Genomic DNA, 16,992 nt, shown 5'->3' on the forward strand with positions numbered 1-16,992 from the left:
ACTGCGAAGTCGATAAAGTAATTCACTACTCAACTTTTACCTTTGAGGAGCTGTGCAGAGCTTCAAAGGAAGAGTTCTCCTGGAGATGGGTGTGGACTCAGGTATTGGACAGGTAGCTCCTTAGACCCTCCCCTCTCTTCCAGGTATATATGACCTTCCCATAGATTCCTATAGAAGCTTCTGCTTGTCCACTTTGCATCTGTAGTCCACATCACTCCTTTAGAGTGAGGAAAAGAGATTTGTGGAATCCTGGAGCCAGTGGAGCAAACAGCAGCAGCTCTGCTCAATCTCAGCGCCAACATGTTGTACCTGGAGACGGGGACCACGACATCTTACAGCGAGGTAAGACGGCGGAGGAGCTGTAATGGGGCATCAGCCATTGTGCCCACTCCTTTAGTTGGTTCCCCAGATCTCCAGTTCACACAGGAGAAAAAGGCCTTGTACTTTGGGATTGAAATTTTCTGTCAGTATCCTAAATGAAAGTTGGATTCATGTATATAATTTGTCACCTGATAGAGGAAACTTGATGATCAAGTAAAAGAAAATATATGGATGAACTAAAAATACGAATAGCCTGTTTTAATCAAGTAAGAACTGCGTAGGAGAACTTAATGCGGGGAAGATGGTTTTACATTTTGTGTGTCTGTGTGTGTTTGCGTGCACATCTGTGTGTGTTTGCGTGCACATCTGTGTGTGTGTGTGTGTGAGACTCCAGAGAGCTGGGGAATGTAAACACCTGGAGAAGTTTTGAATATGTTCTTCTTGTAAAATGGCTGCTGTCTGTCTGTCTGTCTCTCTGGACAGTGAATTAGTCAGTTAATGTGATTTACTTTGAGTCTGGCTGTTGTTGTTGATATTGTGTTTTATGTGGAACACAAAAAAAAAAAAAAAAAAATCAGACTTCCAAATGGTTTTGGAGGGTTTTGATTTTTCTGCAGCACTAATCTTCTTTTATCAAAGAGGAAACTTGGAAACTCATGGAAAAGTTCTGGAAAATATATAAATAACAGAAAAAATAGCATCATGTACTGTTTGTTATTTTAATGATCAGAGACTATTCTCATACTACGGCCGTGATTTATTAAATCAACGTTTAGAGAGCAGGATACTCGCGGGATCAGTGGTTTTCATCTGCTCTTTGTGAACCAGGTGTCTGACATTTACATGAAATGTTCTTCTGTTCTTTCACAAACAAAACGAACCAAAAGTGGCAATTTTTTAATGCATCAATCTGCATAAAAAATTCTTAGTTTGGGGAAAGAAAAAAAATCAGAGGTCCCATTCCCATTTTTCACTTTGAAGGGGTAAGCATCATGGTTGACGGATCTGTGTTTGCAGAACTTGATGGAAAACACTTAAAGGACACGAGAGTTAAATATGAAAAGGAGTTTGTACTGAAATTTCTTTTTATTTCTTAAATTTCACAACATGGCATTATTCTGACTGTGGAAACTGATTTCGCATCAATTAAATTTAACTGTAATGTTACAGTTTGAAGCAGAAGAATTGGCCCTTTCAGATTTGTTTTGCTAAAAACAACAACTGAACTGTCATAAAGTTTTATCTTTAAGAAAAAGTGTTTTTTTTTTTCTTCTTCTTTCCTTTAGTTTGAGAATCGTCAGTATCACTTCTTAGCTGCGGCTCTCATTTTCCTTTGTCGATGGTTCTTTCAGTGAACTGCAGGGTTGTGCTTTTTGTGTTACCAGCCAAATCCTTAAGGAAAACTTAATGCAGAGCAAGTGAGCGGTGACAGATTCTCAGATTGCAGGTTGCAGATAGCAGGTGTGTCAGGTCACTGTCTTTTAAGTTGTTGAGCAGGGGGTCTTTAAGTGGTGTCCAGCTCAATCCCTCCAGTGTGTGAGGTATCAGGTTCCCCCCGTCCCCAGTCTCCTGGGAGCCGCTGCAGCCATTAGAATGCGGCCGGCCAGGCGCTGCTGTTTAGTCCGGGATCGTAATTGCTTTAATGGTGTGTTGATGTAGATACAATCACCTTCTCTGCCCACCCCAGCAGGTATAAGGTGTAGATAGACCCCCACCCAGCCCCACCTCAACCCCCAACCCTAATTAGCCTTTAATGCCTCCCTCCCCTGTGGTCACTCATCACAGTCCCCTAGATGCTCTTATGTGCTGGCCCTAGGTACATGGAGGGGGTCACCAGAGAGCCTGGAATGGGAACTATTCCCCCCCTCAGGCCGGGTCTGCTCCGGTTCCTGTCATCTATTGGTCGTTCAGGCTCTGGCTTTATCAGTGCTCACACTTTGTGACCACAGTAGCAGCAACTGGAGCCTGTGTGCATTTTCTGTTCAGATGTAAATGATCTTATCTTTAGTTTTTATCGTTTTCCAGGTTTGAAAAGCAAATTCCCAGTTTATGCAACTGTTCGGTTTCCATGGTGCTCTGGAGGACTACTCTTATGTCTGTAGACAGAAAGTATTTTGTGGTACATGTTCTGCTTGCAGTGTTCACAAAGATCAGAGCATCACTGCTGCCTTGTGACACTGCTGTTGTTGATAATAAAATTAATTAGCAATCAAAATCATAACCTCTTGGAGACGTCACAGACATTCATTCATTCAGGAGCACAGAAAAGTCAAGTAAGAAATACACATAAGATTTTAGTGCAGCCATTTGGTCATTGGCATAGCAATAAATACAAGACAAGGAATAATTTGAATGTGTTAATATGCCATACCAAATGCCTCTGTGTTGGCATTGGCAGTAACTTTTAAATTAGCACTGACATGTGTATTTAAAATATGTCTGATATGTGTTCTGGATAATTCAGATTCCTACATTGTAATCAACAGGCCATCACCCTGAAGGTCAACAGGCTCCTTTTCCTGTTGGTTTGAAATGCTGAGCACAGGATTTATCTCGAACAAAGAAATGAGCTTGAAGGCCTCGAACAGACATCGCAAGCTTTCAAAAACTTTATTAAAGGCTGCTGAGGATGTCAAGGCTGCTGATTTATCGCGCTCTTGCTTAGCAGCCTGACCTCCCAAAGGCCTAAACAGCGTCGGCTATAAACAGAAGGAATTTTTAAGAGCAGCTAAAGTGGTTATTAAATGGTTGCTGTATTATAGTGGAATAAGATCTGATTAAAGGAAACGAAGAGAAAGACCTGAAACTCCCTCTCACAAGCTGTTTAAAAGCTTATATCTCACTTCCAGTCAATTAAACATTAAAACATGATGAGTTTAGGTGACACTCTCTGGGCCTCACTATCTGGTCAATTATGGCTTTACCCTCATTCCTCAACTTTGATCCTTATATTCATTTAGACCATGAGACGCATTACCCAGGGCCCTGTATTTAATGTTAAGTATTCTGTGTCAGGGACTCTGCTTTATGTCCCTGCTTTAATCTGTTTGGTCTTTGGCCAGCATCCACCTTTACTCTAGAATAATTATTTGACATTGATAATTGGTGCCTGTCACATTAACCTTTGCAGCTGCCAGCAGCAGGTACTGGGAGTGGGGGGAGTGGGGGGGGGCTGTGTCATCTCTGAATGGCTGAGCGCCTCGGAGTGAATTGCGCCATAATTCAAAGGAATCGCTTACTCGATATCTTGATCAATGACTCCCTACGTACGGGAAAACACTGTGCAAACAGGAGATTGTGTCACTCACAGTGTTATTTCCCGTGCAAACAAAAGGAACATTTATCCTGCTTTTCATTCACGTTGGCGAAAAACAATAAATACAAATTCCCGGTGAACTGAGCCTCTGTTATTGTTACTCACACCAGTTTGGACCATACCCATCTTTTCCTTGTGTGAGATCAGATGCACAGGGACAGTCTTCAGCCCGTTGGGTTTAACCCTTTATAATACACGTGTGTAATTAGTCCATTGTAAGGGAGCGTGTGTTGGGGGAAGCCTCTCCCTGCCAAAGGCTGGAGGGTTTCCACAAGATAGGAGTTTTTTTTTTTCCTTTCTTTCTTTCTTTCTTTCTCAGTGCATGTGTGTGTGCTCCATTCACAAAACACTTGTCTCCCAACACCTGCATGCCCAGCATAATTGTTCTCCATACAAGCTCTCATAAGCCCTGGTGTCATTGTTTGCTGGGGGTTAAGCAGCCTTGCGCCGCACACACAGTGACCCTCATTCAAGCAGTTAGCTCCCCTCTGGCGCTGTTACACAAGTACGCTGAGGTTGACTCGGATGACCTCTCTCAGGTGTGTCTGTCAGACTATATGAGTCTGTCTGCTCATGTGGATTTGTTGGTAATAAAGCAGTAAGATTGCTTCATAAGTGGCTACCTTAATTAATAGCTATATAGCCCAGCTCGTCTGCGTTTTGTCATCTGGCACACCACTAACACCTGGCAGTGCAATGGGTGTGAGCTGGACAGCTGTGGTCAGCCGTGCTTGAAATAAACAAGAGGCCCTGGAGAGATTAATGGCTGTCTAAAGAGCGAGAGCCATGGCACCTCGTCCAGGAATGTGCCGTTTATAAATGGAAAGGAATGGGGTGAATGGCAAGCAGAGCAAGCAGGAAGGGACTGGCTTTGACCCAGGCGTATTCACCATCCTGTTTAAAGACAGACATTTTAATTCCATTCCTCCTGTCTGAATAGTTTTGGCTAAAGGAGAAGGGAATCAGAAGGCAAGGTGGTACAGGTTGTGGCAGGACATTGATCAAAAACAAGTAAGCAAGGCTCAGCTGGTAATTTCAATAAAATCAGTTTTGTATTTCTATCATATAGACATTTCTGAGGCCAATTTTGGCCGGAGTGTTAGCATGTTGGTTCAGGAAGGAGCTGGACCATAAACACAACACCAGGAAAGACGGTTTATGTTACTCTGCTTTATCATGAATCTTTTTTTTTTCTTCTTCTTCTTTTGAAACCAGATCTCTTCTTCCTGTAGCGTGCTGTCTTCAGATTTCACCAGGTTGAATCTATGTTTATGTGCTTATTTTCTCGTGTTCTCTACTGAACTGTAAACACAATTCAAAGTTCATGGCAGTAATTTTTAACTTAAAATGCTTGTTTCCTTTTAAAGTCAATCATCGTCTTACCTGAAACTGTGTGGTGTTATTGGTGTAATATAATATTGTAACACCTGTTGCTTTCAGTTCATTCTGGCCAGATTTATTTTAAATTGCGTCTTGTCTGAAATCCTTGAAATCCTGCTGTAATGACTGAAAACATTTGTCGTTGCTCCCCTCTCCCCCCACCCCCTCCATTTTGTCTCCAGTCACAGTATACAAACCTGGGGCTCCTGAACAGCATGGATCAGAACATTCAGAACGGCGGCTCGACCTCGACCAGCCCCTACAACAACGACCATGCACAGAACAACGTGACAGCCCCATCACCCTACGCCCAGCCCAGCTCCACCTTTGATGCCCTCTCTCCGTCACCGGCCATCCCATCCAACACAGATTATGCTGGACCTCACACTTTTGATGTGTCCTTCCAGCAGTCTAGTACGGCAAAGTCTGCCACCTGGACGGTAAGACGCTTATTTGTCCGAATAGTTTGTGCAGTATTTGCAAAAAATCTTAACGTTGCATGATGTATCCATGATGGATCCACCGACCACAATCTCAAAAAGCTCATTATGATCTTCCCATCTAACTTTTAGCAAGGCAGTAAATAAACACAAAATATAACTTCCTTTAAACAATATTTATTAAAAAAACACACACACACACACACCTCCCATGAGTCATGTTTCTGGTAAGTTGTCGATCATGGTGGACTGGAAATTCAAAAGATTGTACTTCTGCTGTAACTATATTGTGTGGTTTATACTGTATGTCTGAGTCATACAGACACTTATTAATGTGCTAGCTGTCATCTTAATATCATCGTATGAATCAGTGATTTTTTCAGACTGGAGGATAAAGAGACACTTTTACCCATGAACTCCTTATCTGACAATCTGTGCTCTAGGCAGATTTGGGTGCACATCGTTTGAAAGTTCTGAGTTACACAACTACATCTGATAAGGAAGAATGCCACTTGAGATGTATAGTTTCAAATCATGACTGAACCCCAGGTCTTTCTTGGTAAGACTCAGACATCACACTTCACTCGCTGAAAGAGGAAAAAACTCAGCAGGATCTCACTGTATAGACTGCCACTATGAGAGACAGTCACATTAACCAAAGTCTTATTAAGCTTTTAAATGTAATCCCAGCTTTATAAATTATAAACTACTATATATTCCTCTTACACACTTTTACTTGGCTCCTGGTGACCGTGTCATAATCCAGTTCACGCGCAACTTGGGCAAAGTTCACTGGTACTTTGTTGATGACAGAGGTAAACAGACTTCACAGTTGGTCCAGGTGTGGTGATGCCCTGTGCAGCTAGATGTCACCATGTGATGCTCCGTAAACCCACACAACCAGCTCCTCCTGCTCTGTCATTATGCATGACAAAGCATAGGGACAGCTGTTGCATGGGAGCCCCACCTGCTTGGTTGTTTACGTGTGTAATCTGCACAGCTCTGTGCAGACACTGTAACAGCCCCGGTACTTCAGTGCATTAATGCACCCTGGCGGACGACGTGGGTGACGGGATTTTGTCCCTGCGTGTGCAACTTTTTGTTTTCGAGATATTTGTTGATCAGAAAGACGGGACAGGGTGGAGCCTTTCAGCCAACAGGGGTCGCTGACCAAATCAGAATCAGGATGTGAAAATTATGAAGCATCATGTGACATGTCAGCCATTTTACATAATGGACCTGCATTATGGCGAATTATTGTCAAGTGGCAACTTTGGTGACAACATTTCCATTGGGAATGTTCATTGAAAAGGTCTATTGTTTGTGTAACACAAGTCATTTATGTCAAATGCGTCCAGAGGGACTGTTGAAAAACCTGCTGAGCTCAACGCAGCGACTTTAATACACTCTTTCTTCCACCTAAACCGGCTGAACTCAGGGAGTGCTCTGCGATCTCACCTTAGTCCTTGGCCACGCCAAGTGTGGGATTGTGACATTCACCCAATTCCCAGACTGCCTCACTCATCCCTCTTATTTTCACAGTCCAAAAAACAAAAGTGTTTGTCTGATGTGCAACTGTGAGGCTGTTAAGAGTGTGGTTTGTGAGAGACACGCCCCAAAGCCTGAGCCACACTGGTTCAGGACACATCCACATCACAGACACTTTTAGTGCAACAGACTGTGTGTCCCACAGTCATAACACATGATGCAAGACTGGTTTGATTGGTCTGACTTAATATGGAAAAGTAGTGATCTGTTACCTATTATCACAGCACTGAGTGATGTGCATCTTCTTCTCTTCTTTGAAGATAAAAAAACAAGTGAAAATGAATTAAATTAAAAAAATAAAGAGAAAATATCTGTTAACTATGATAAACAGTATCATTTTCCTGAGCTGCTCCTAATCTTTATGAAGCTATTGAACCATCTGAAGGGAGTTCACTGTGCAAGCATCATTATGAAATGAAGTTAATGCACCTCTGAATAATAGACCATTTATTATGAAGTTAGTTTGTTGTGTTAATTAGTCTGGGTCACAGACGCTTAGTTTACTGGTTTCTATATTTCCTTTGTTCATGTTTATGAAACATGATTAATCTAATAACAGTGAAACAGCATTAATACTATCTCAGAGTTGTTTTCTCACTTATTGGCCAGGTTAGACGTCAGTGCGTCATCCACCAGTGACACTTTACGTCACTACAAAAGTGCTTTCAGTTACCAAAGAGTATTTGTCAGAATTTTGCCTCGCTGAGCGTTGTTTTCTGACACAGATGATCTTTCACAATAGAGAGTCATTTTCCCCCGTGGTCTGAAGCAGCTATTCTAAAGAACAGTGATTACAGTGTTGGTTCCCATCTTGAAGGAGGCTCCCTCACCTGATCTCAGGAGATCTTTCCCAAAGCTCTCATAATCTCAACCCGATAGCTCGACTGCTGGACTGACGGACTGATGGCAGAGAGCCACTGAAGATGTCACCACCACAGCTTTGCTCTGTGCAAAGATCTGCTAATGCCCCCCTTTTGAAGGCCTGTGGGATCTTCCACGGGACTTAGTGGACTGTGTACTGTGCTTTTTGATGACTGTTCTTATGGAGACACACCTAATCCTTAACCCACACCTTAACTTCTTCCTGTCTAGGATGACTGTTACACACACACAGAGAGAGAGAGGGAGAGAGAGAGAGAGAGAGAGAGAGAGAGAGAGAGAGGTACAACACGTCAACATTTCCCATAACTGCTCCTACACAGTTTCCTTGTTGGCACTCTTGCTGTCTCCATGGTGTTCCCTCCTTTATCATTTAGTTGGGAGAAAAACAATCGGCCAGGTCAGATGAGCGCACAGTTTACAGATGTTTCATCTTCTTTGCTTCACTAAATTAATGGAGTGTCGCAAAGAGGCAGCCATTGTTGGCAATTGATGCAACTATTGTGAGGCAAAAGATTGGTTGTGTTTGCCGTGTGTATTAACTGCCACCACATATAGTCGTCAAAGGAGAGGAATGTCATGGTTTGGGCTATCAGTGGGACGCTATAGAGCTCGGGGGGATTACAGTAATGGATTGAGGGCCTGTAGATAATACTTGTGTAAATACTGTGTGCCTCTTTCCTGAACCCTGTGCTCTTGGAGTGGGCTCTGTCTTTTTGAGAGAGTTAAGCTTGATGGTTGCATCTCACATTGCGCCGGAGGAGGAGGAGGAGAGCCCTTGAATGCTCAAAGAGAAGAGTGTTCTAGCGAAAGGCAGCAAGACACAGCTTGCCCCTGGAACATCTGCGGGCCCGTCCCACGCCTCACGAGATGGGGCTGAGACTTGTTTGTGTCAAGAAGCTTGTCACGACTCGCCCATCACAGGGAGACAAGCCCTGAAAGCTACAGATGGGAAAAGGTAGAAGGGAAATTTTTTTAAAAAGGCAGAGTCAAAGGGTTTTTATGATATGGGCTATGGGATTTCTCCATAATTGTTGTGGAAAAGCCCATTCTCTTAGTTTAGATCACAAGATATTTTTTTTTTTTTACCCCTAACAAACTGCCTTATACAGATACCTGCTGCAGTGATTTACCTCTGCAGAAAACAGGATCATGCTGTGGTTATAGAAACACAAAAAGCTATTCGTCTGTTACGAAGACAAGATGAGCACCCTGATTTTGGATCCAAATCCTCACTGAGTTTGCAGAAGTCATTGTTGTGTGATTACTGAACTTTAGAAAAACACAAACCTGTTTGCAGCTCTAACACTTCCTTGAAGCAAAAGTAGAACAAGCGTAGTTTCCGAGTGATGAAGGTGTAGTTTTTCATTTTAAGTGAAAACAGTATGATAGTATATGACGAACTTTAGCTGCTCTGCATTTTAAATTCGGAGAATCAGGGTTTTTTTTTCTTCAGATCTTTCCACCTGTTGGTTTTTATTTTCAGTTTCAAATCCAATGACCTCGGCTGGAGTTACAGTCATTTAGAGCAGTGGTGAAGAAGAGTCTGATTGGCTAAGCTTAAGAGTGACAGATACATATTAGACACTGGCTTCATACACATGATGCTACATGTCAGTGTACAGGTTTACCTTGGGGCAGGTGTCACTGAGATTGGGTGGTCATGATTGGAGCTGATGACGACAATGTAACATTCATCTTTTTTAGAGAGAGGTGATTATCGTCTCAAACTTTTAATTTACCACATATTCATTTTCTCCTGGGAAGTAGGCGTTTTACTTGTGTTTCAGAGAAAACAGGAGGAGAGAAAAACTCCTTTGCATTATTGTTGAATTAAACAGGTTTGGGAGAAGCTCTAGGCATGACATGACATGTCAGGTATGAAGAAGACAAGACCAGAGGCGCCAAACAGTGCTTGTTTAAGGCCTGATGTTTGTCAGGACTTGACTTCTGCATGCGCCCGCAGCGCCTGTCAGGGAGAAAAGAACGCCACAGCTGTGGGCCTGCCTCAACCTGCGCTGCACGGGAAGTGTGTGTTTGTGTGTTCAAGTGCTGCATGTGTTAGAAAGTAATTGCACGCATGCAGCACTGTACAAGCATCAGGACAAATTATATGTTGCACACAGTAAGATTATTTTAAGAACATATTTTCATTATTACAGCGGTTCACAAACTGCAGAGGCAACCAGCCTCTGTTCATGTGTTTTGTCCAGCAGAGGTGCACAGCAGCAGTCGCAGTATGTCAGTTTTGTAAATACAGCTCCTGCAGGTCATTCATTATTTTTTAAAGCTTCACTGCCTCATGTGCCAGTTGAACAATGTGTCACGTGGTTCTTGCAAACACTAAAACAAATTTTCTTTTCAAACGATTGTGATTAAGCAGCTCTGTATTGTGCACTCTGTGTGCCTTGGCTGTGTAATTCACATTGTGACCAATGAAAGACTCATAATTACATGTTAACACCTGAGCACCGCACCCTGTGTGAGGCACTGAATCCCATCAGTCAACCGGGTGTCCTCCACCCTGAACAGTGTTAGCTTTAGCCGGGCGCTGCTTTCAACAATCAGCAGCAGCTCCTGCTCTCACTGCTGAGCAAACACAGCACCAGCAGCACATAGTTGTGTGCTCAAAGATTGTAGCTTCAGGGCTGGGATGGTTCTCTTTGTATGTGTGTGTGCCTGTGTGTGTGCATGTGTGTGTGCATGTGTGCGTGTGTGTGTGTGTGTGTGTTAGACAGTAGGATATGATCTACACAAACTTTGGTTTTCTGCCTTTAACATCTCTGATTAGATCTTGGTTTTTGGAGTTGTGTTGTTTTTGCCTTGAGCTACACAAAACCAGCACCCTGTAATTATTCAGAAGACTACATACTGACCCTTTACGCTGCACTTCTCTCTTTCTCTTTGCTTCATAATCTTCTGCTCTCTCTTTCTCTTTTGCTCGTTCCCTGCGTCTCTCTGCTTGGCCTCTCCACCTCATTTAGCTGACTGACAGAGGCGTACGGGGAGTATCAGGTTGGGAGCAACGGGACAACTACAAACATTCATCCTAGACTTTTTTTCTTTTCTTTTTTTTCTAAGAAGACCTTTTGGAAAGCTGCTTTGATTTTTTTTACCTCACTCCTCGTGTTGACATACATGTCCCAGAGCTTGAACTGTGCTCATCACTCAGTATATCATGTTAACTACATGTATTTATGCACAGATTGCAAATCAAAACACTTGATGCAGATTTTATTTTATTTACAAGTTTTCTATCAGTAGCACTATGTAGAGTTGTCAGGCCGTCCTGTGCATGTACAGTCTATAATGAGGTCACTTGAGGAAAGGAACGAAGCTGAGAATTTGGGTTATTATTATTAACCTGCCTGTATTAGTGGATCCCAGCTCTGCGCAGCAGTAATGTGTGTAGTTTGTGAGCGGGTTTATGGGAAGGAGAGACGAGAAGGTACTGTTTTGGGTTTGTCCTGATGAAAGGAAAGGTTGTGCCTGGGGAGCAGAGTAGAAAATGTCTGTGCCAAGCTTGTGTAATATTTAAAGTCAGCGCAGACAGGTACTGGAATGAGCTCCTTTTCTTTGGAACCAAACTTAATAGAGGTGGAATTTTGTGTTGCATTGTTCTCGAACACAACCCCAAGCGGTTTTCACAATGTTCACTTTTCTTCTCTCAGAAATGAACCTGACAGGGAAAATTTTCCCCTCCACCGTCCACCCCCACCCACTGTCTTCTGCACACAGAGGATTTAAGGCTCTGCTTACACAGCAGTGATTTGAATGGTTTGTTTACACAGTTGGGTTCTGCCTATTAGTAACAATTCAGTCTTTCTGATGGCTTACTGGTTATCAATTCTAACTGTGCCAGGGATCAACATACATCCATTATTCATGACTCTTGGCTTACAAACTTGAATGTGAGCCAGCGTGCGAGAGCAACCATCACATTTTGGCACCAGATGGATCAGACTCCTGTGATTAGTCCTTCACTCCTGTGCTAAAGAGCTAAAATGAGCCATTTTCTTCGTATCCCACAAGAAAAAGCGCACTCCACCTTATGCAGCGTTAGCATGCCAGCCTCTTAAGAAGCCCTGTTCTGTATGATGAGTGGCCATCATATGCTTTAGCAGAGCACTCCTCCCTTGAAGATGAAAGCCAGGCCCAGTTTAATTGCTGCTGGAGGGGTCCATTTTATGGCGCTCCTCGGAAGTCCCACAGGCTGTCCGTGAGACATCTTTGAGGTTGCCCAATACACACTCTTAGAACCAAAATGTGTGTGTGTGTGTGTGTGTGTTTATTTAAGTAGGTCATAATCACAGTCTTGTCTTTAACCCCCTTTTGCTTCAGGGGAAACCAGAAGTGCCCGGCTCAGACAACAGGTGTTAGGCAGATCGATTTGTGCTTTTAAAATTTAGGCCTCATGAATAATATTTATGCAAATATTTTTTCCCTTTTTCAGTTTATCTGCACAGTCTAAACTTTTTGTCTTTTGTCTGGTTTTTTTTTTCTATTTTCCAGTATTCAACAGACCTGAAGAAGTTATACTGCCAGATTGCCAAGACATGTCCCATTCAGATCAAAGTCCTGACCACCCCCCCACAGGGTGCTGTTATCAGAGCCATGCCTGTTTACAAGAAAGCCGAACACGTGACCGAAGTGGTGAAACGCTGCCCCAACCACGAGCTCAGCCGCGAGTTCAATGACGGTCAGTTCCTTTGATTAATTTAAAGAATGTACTCTCACTCATGTTTCACTTCAGTAATCGTTTTTCCACATTTAATGACGTGACTCGTGTTGCTTTACAGGTCAGATCGCTCCTCCCAGCCATCTGATCCGCGTGGAGGGAAACAACCATGCCCAGTATGTGGAGGACTCCATCACTGGAAGACAGAGCGTATTAGTGCCTTACGAACCTCCCCAGGTGAGCTGTCTATCATCCCTGCTCAGTGAGCGACACCTCACCACCTCACTGTGACTCTGACAGATAGAGCCGCGACAGACTCTCGTGTCCAGCTGCTCAGTCCTGACACGCTGCAACTGCTGCCCCCAAAAACACCTCAGTACAAAACTAGTTCATCTCCATGCCGGCCTCTGTCCAGCAGTTATTTTTCTGCTATATTTTATTATATTTTGCTGCTATTTTAAACCCATTCTGTAGATCATAAGGGAAGTTATGACATAACATTAAAAGCCAAGTTGCATCAGCTGATTAATATGATCTCATTTAATTGTAGTTCAAATATCCTTTAAAGCTTGAACTCCTCTTTAGAAGGCAGCGTGTTAGAAGCTAATAAACTGTGACAGCTATCAGGAAGGACCCTGAACCCTGAAATGAACACCTGAAATCATAGGCCTATGTATATGTTATATATGTCATGAAAGACAAGAGCCAAAAAGCAAAAGAAAAATGCAACCATTGTAATGCAGTTGTAACTTAACGGGGTTAAAACAGGTAGATTTCTGCAGGAAAAAACCTCTTTATTGAAGATCTGACCAGGTTAATAATAATGGGGCTTTTACAAACCAGTTTGTTTCTTCTACCTGTTTTTCGTCCGTGTCGCCGAGCGTTGTCACTCACCTTCATTCGCTCGCCTCCTCAGGTGGGGACAGAATTCACCACAATCTTGTACAACTTCATGTGCAACTCGAGCTGCGTGGGTGGAATGAACAGACGCCCGATTCTCATCATCGTCACTCTGGAAACCAGAGAGTAAGAGACGCTATCATCATCATCATCATCTTCCTCATCCTCAGTAGTTGCCAGTGGATTGTTTGTGACCGAGGTTCTGCCTGGTGTGTGTCCCTGTCTTCTCCCAGTGGTCAGGTATTAGGCCGCCGGTGCTTCGAGGCCAGGATCTGCGCCTGCCCGGGCAGAGACCGCAAGGCGGATGAGGACAGCATCCGCAAGCAGCACGTAACGGACGCCACAAAGAGCAGTGAGGGTACGAAACGCCGTAAGTAGCGGTGGGGCTGGTGATGGGCTGACGAGCTTTGGTCTTACCTGACATGCTGCCAGTGTCGAGGACCCTCAACCGCTGCACTCGCTAACACTCGGTGCTTAGTGAATGCTGCCAATCTCTCTGCTACTTTCCCTCGCTCGTTTTCCTCCTGCTCTGGCTTAGGCTAACTCCTCAGCACATGGCCGTTGTGCTCACGTGTTTCTCTCCTCTTTTCAGCCTTCCGCCAGGTTTCCCATGGCATCCAGATGTCCACTATCAAGAAGAGAAGATCTACAGATGAGGAGGTTTTTTGTTTGCCTGTAAGTGTCATTTTGCGGATGGAGCTGCTTTAAAACATTGTTCTGAGTGAGCGTGTCTTGCCCTGCTTACTGACCGCCGTCTTTTCTTTTTGTCTTTCTAGATCAAAGGTCGTGAAATTTATGAGATTTTGGTAAAAATCAAAGAGTCTCTGGAACTCATGCAGTTTCTTCCGCAACATACCATAGAATCATACCGGCAGCAGCAGCAAAATCTACTTCAGAAACAGTGAGTACCAGTAGAGATTTTTAATAAAGTTAATGCTTTTGTTCTCAAGCACAATATGAAAGACAGACCTACATTACTTGCAAGGTTCACCCTTAAAATTCAAGTGGGCTTGTTCCCTTGTGCTGTGACTACATTGCTTGTTTGTTTGCACTGAAGCTTTTATTTTGGATCAAAATTGTTTTTCTTTTGAATAAACTGCAGCGATTTAACTGACTAACCATGACTGACTTGTAGCTGCAAAAGTGGATTGCACTGATAAAGGCTATGCATGAGATTTCTTGATTCTATTTATTGCTTTCACTGAAGCATCGCAGCGAGGGAGTAAAAGCTGATGATAGTTTCTCTAAAATGGATGTTGTTCAGTGTTTCCCGGCAGCTGAGAATTTACCTAGAATTTGCTCAGTGCTGCCGACTTTAGAGGGTGAGCCTTGCATCAAGTAGAGCTGTTTTTTTTTTTTCCCCTCTCCGCTCTCTCATGGGATATGAGCCAAAGCTGATGAATCGTGACAAATGTACCTGGCTATGCTTTGTTAAGGAGAAGCTTCCAAAGATTCGTGGTAACGCCTTTGGGTGCTCTGCCAGGTTTGCACAACAGCACCCAACAAAATCCGTGCCTTAGCCTCATCTATTCACTTCAGCATAATTAAAACTTTCTCAGACTCCAACTTTTTCTCGTCCACGCCCATTTCACTATAAGCTAAAAAGAAGAGATGGGTGTAAGTGATAGTTTGACAGCCCTGTGATGATAATTATTGCTTATGTTATAATTTCCCATTAAGAGACTGGCAGACAGCCTCACAGTGAGATAGTGCGAGCATTTGCTGTTTTTGACTTTGTTGTTGTTGTTGTTACTGGCTACCTGTTGCTTTGTGACAGGCACTAAAATATTGGTCGTTTTATAAATGTCACCAATAATCAATCACTAGACAGACCTTTAACAAAATAAAGATTCATTTCAGATTTTAGTGGATTTGTTTTGAGATATTTGTGTTTGGTTATTTTGCATGTTTTCCCTGTTTTTCTTTGTAAGATCCTCTCAGCCAACAGAGCGTGTCACTCTCTCCTGTAATTTCTAACTCCTCCAATGTTTCCCTCACAGCTTTTGAAATAAAAGGTTCTGTCAACAGTGAATGTTTCAGACCTTTTCTTTCCTCCCACTGCTATAATATCACTGCACATTCCAGTACTGAACTGCTGTGATCTGTGTCTGCATACTGCCATCTTCTGGACAGTGGTGTTAGTGCAGAACATTGACGTAGTGTTAAATTCCAGCTGTCTGTCACACACAGTTCCTTGTGTGTGTATCTCTCTCCATCACTGTTGTTTTTCTTCCTGTAACATTTATTGAGCTGCTTTTCTCAACCTCTGGGCCTCTCTGGGGTCAGTCCTCTCTCCTCCTCCATCAGTGAGCCCTTATTTCTCCTCTCTCTCTCTTCTTTCTGGTTCCTCCCCTGCAGTCTGATAAAAACCCGTCTCGGTAGCCAGCTCCTGGAACCTGCAGGAGAGCAGAGGCGGCGCTGCAGCTCCTCCTGAAACTCTGCCCCACATTCCTCCTCCTCCTCCTCCTCCTCCTTCGATACACGGACCTCCTCTCTGTCTCCTTTTTATCAACTTTGATTTTTCTGATCTCCTAACTTTCTGCCTTTCCTGGGATTCTGCACTGAGGATGTGACACTGAAACGCTCTGTTTCTAAGATCTGTTGCTGCTGCTGCAAAATCACGGAGAAGCTCTTCTCCTGTTCAGAGATTGTGCAAACTATAGACAGCGTGTAGGTTGTAGCCCTACATGCTGGACAAAGTTGTTCTTTGTTTATCTACTGGCTCTGCTGAAGTTTTTCTTGAAATTCATAGATTATAATTTTTGCATGCATTATTTTTGTCCATCGAAATGATATTTTTGAGGTTGCCTATTGTGATGACGTCCTCACTTTGTTCAGGTCATCCCTGTTTTATCATGTATCTGTAGCATAGAGTCTGTTTGTGAAACGTTCAGCCTTTTGTTCTGGCTGACGTTGGCCAGGAACCAAGCTTCAATGTTTGTTTTTCTACATGAAGAGCTTGTTCAACTGAATGTGTTTCGCCTTTGCATCATCATGAGAGCTGGACTCACAGAATCTATCTTGTGGGACTTTTGGGGGGAAGAGACTTTATTATTGAGAGAACTTTTTGCTAATGCTGGTCATGTTTTATAAAGCCACTGCAGGACAGTTTGTGTGTTTGTTTTTAACTTTCCTCAATAAAATGTCTTTTAATAGAAACTGCAGGTGTTCACTTTGTCATGTAGAGATGTGAGCATTTGACTCTGTCACCATTCTGTTTGAAACAGATCTTTTTTGTTATTTTTTTGGCTGCTGCACTTTTGTCTGTCAGATTATAATAAATGGCTTTTTTTTTTTTCTTTTTGCTTGAACTCTGTCCTTTTACTGCTCTGCCATTTCATTAAAGAAACGTGTGGTCAGCGTTAAGAGGAAACCCTCAGAACTGACAGTTAATTACTGTAATAGTCTCTTATCAGTTATGTTCAGAACCAACGACTTTTTAATGAAAGTCTCATTTATGTTTAACATGAAAGGCCGACACAGACCGGGCCGGTTCACAAAGCTGAGCGATGTTGAAAGATGATGGTAGT

General features: G+C 43.0%; 1 protein-coding gene across 6 annotated transcripts in view; it reads left to right on the forward strand.

Annotated features, from left to right (window-relative positions):
- Positions 1–16,992, forward strand: part of tp63 (tumor protein p63) — a 34,020-nt gene that overhangs the window by 12,880 nt on the left and 4,148 nt on the right. For 2 of the 6 annotated variants that reach the window (XM_022767948.1, XM_022767951.1), the window contains exons 1-8: positions 199–342; positions 5,200–5,457; positions 12,397–12,583; positions 12,684–12,799; positions 13,479–13,588; positions 13,696–13,832; positions 14,055–14,137; positions 14,239–14,363. In XM_022767948.1, coding sequence (XP_022623669.1) covers positions 301–342; positions 5,200–5,457; positions 12,397–12,583; positions 12,684–12,799; positions 13,479–13,588; positions 13,696–13,832; positions 14,055–14,137; positions 14,239–14,363 — 1,058 coding nt within the window. In that variant the 5' untranslated portion in view covers positions 199–300. Of the gene's footprint in view, positions 1–198; positions 343–5,199; positions 5,458–12,396; positions 12,584–12,683; positions 12,800–13,478; positions 13,589–13,695; positions 13,833–14,054; positions 14,138–14,238; positions 14,364–15,820; positions 16,527–16,992 lie in introns of those variants that run through there. The other 4 variants (XM_022767952.1, XM_022767949.1, XM_022767954.1 and 1 more) reach the window with 4 other exon arrangements.

This window comes from Seriola dumerili, unplaced genomic scaffold (assembly GCF_002260705.1).
Source record: "Seriola dumerili isolate Sdu_G_001 unplaced genomic scaffold, Sdu_1.0 BDQW01001323.1, whole genome shotgun sequence".
Lineage (NCBI taxonomy): Eukaryota > Metazoa > Chordata > Actinopteri > Carangiformes > Carangidae > Seriola > Seriola dumerili.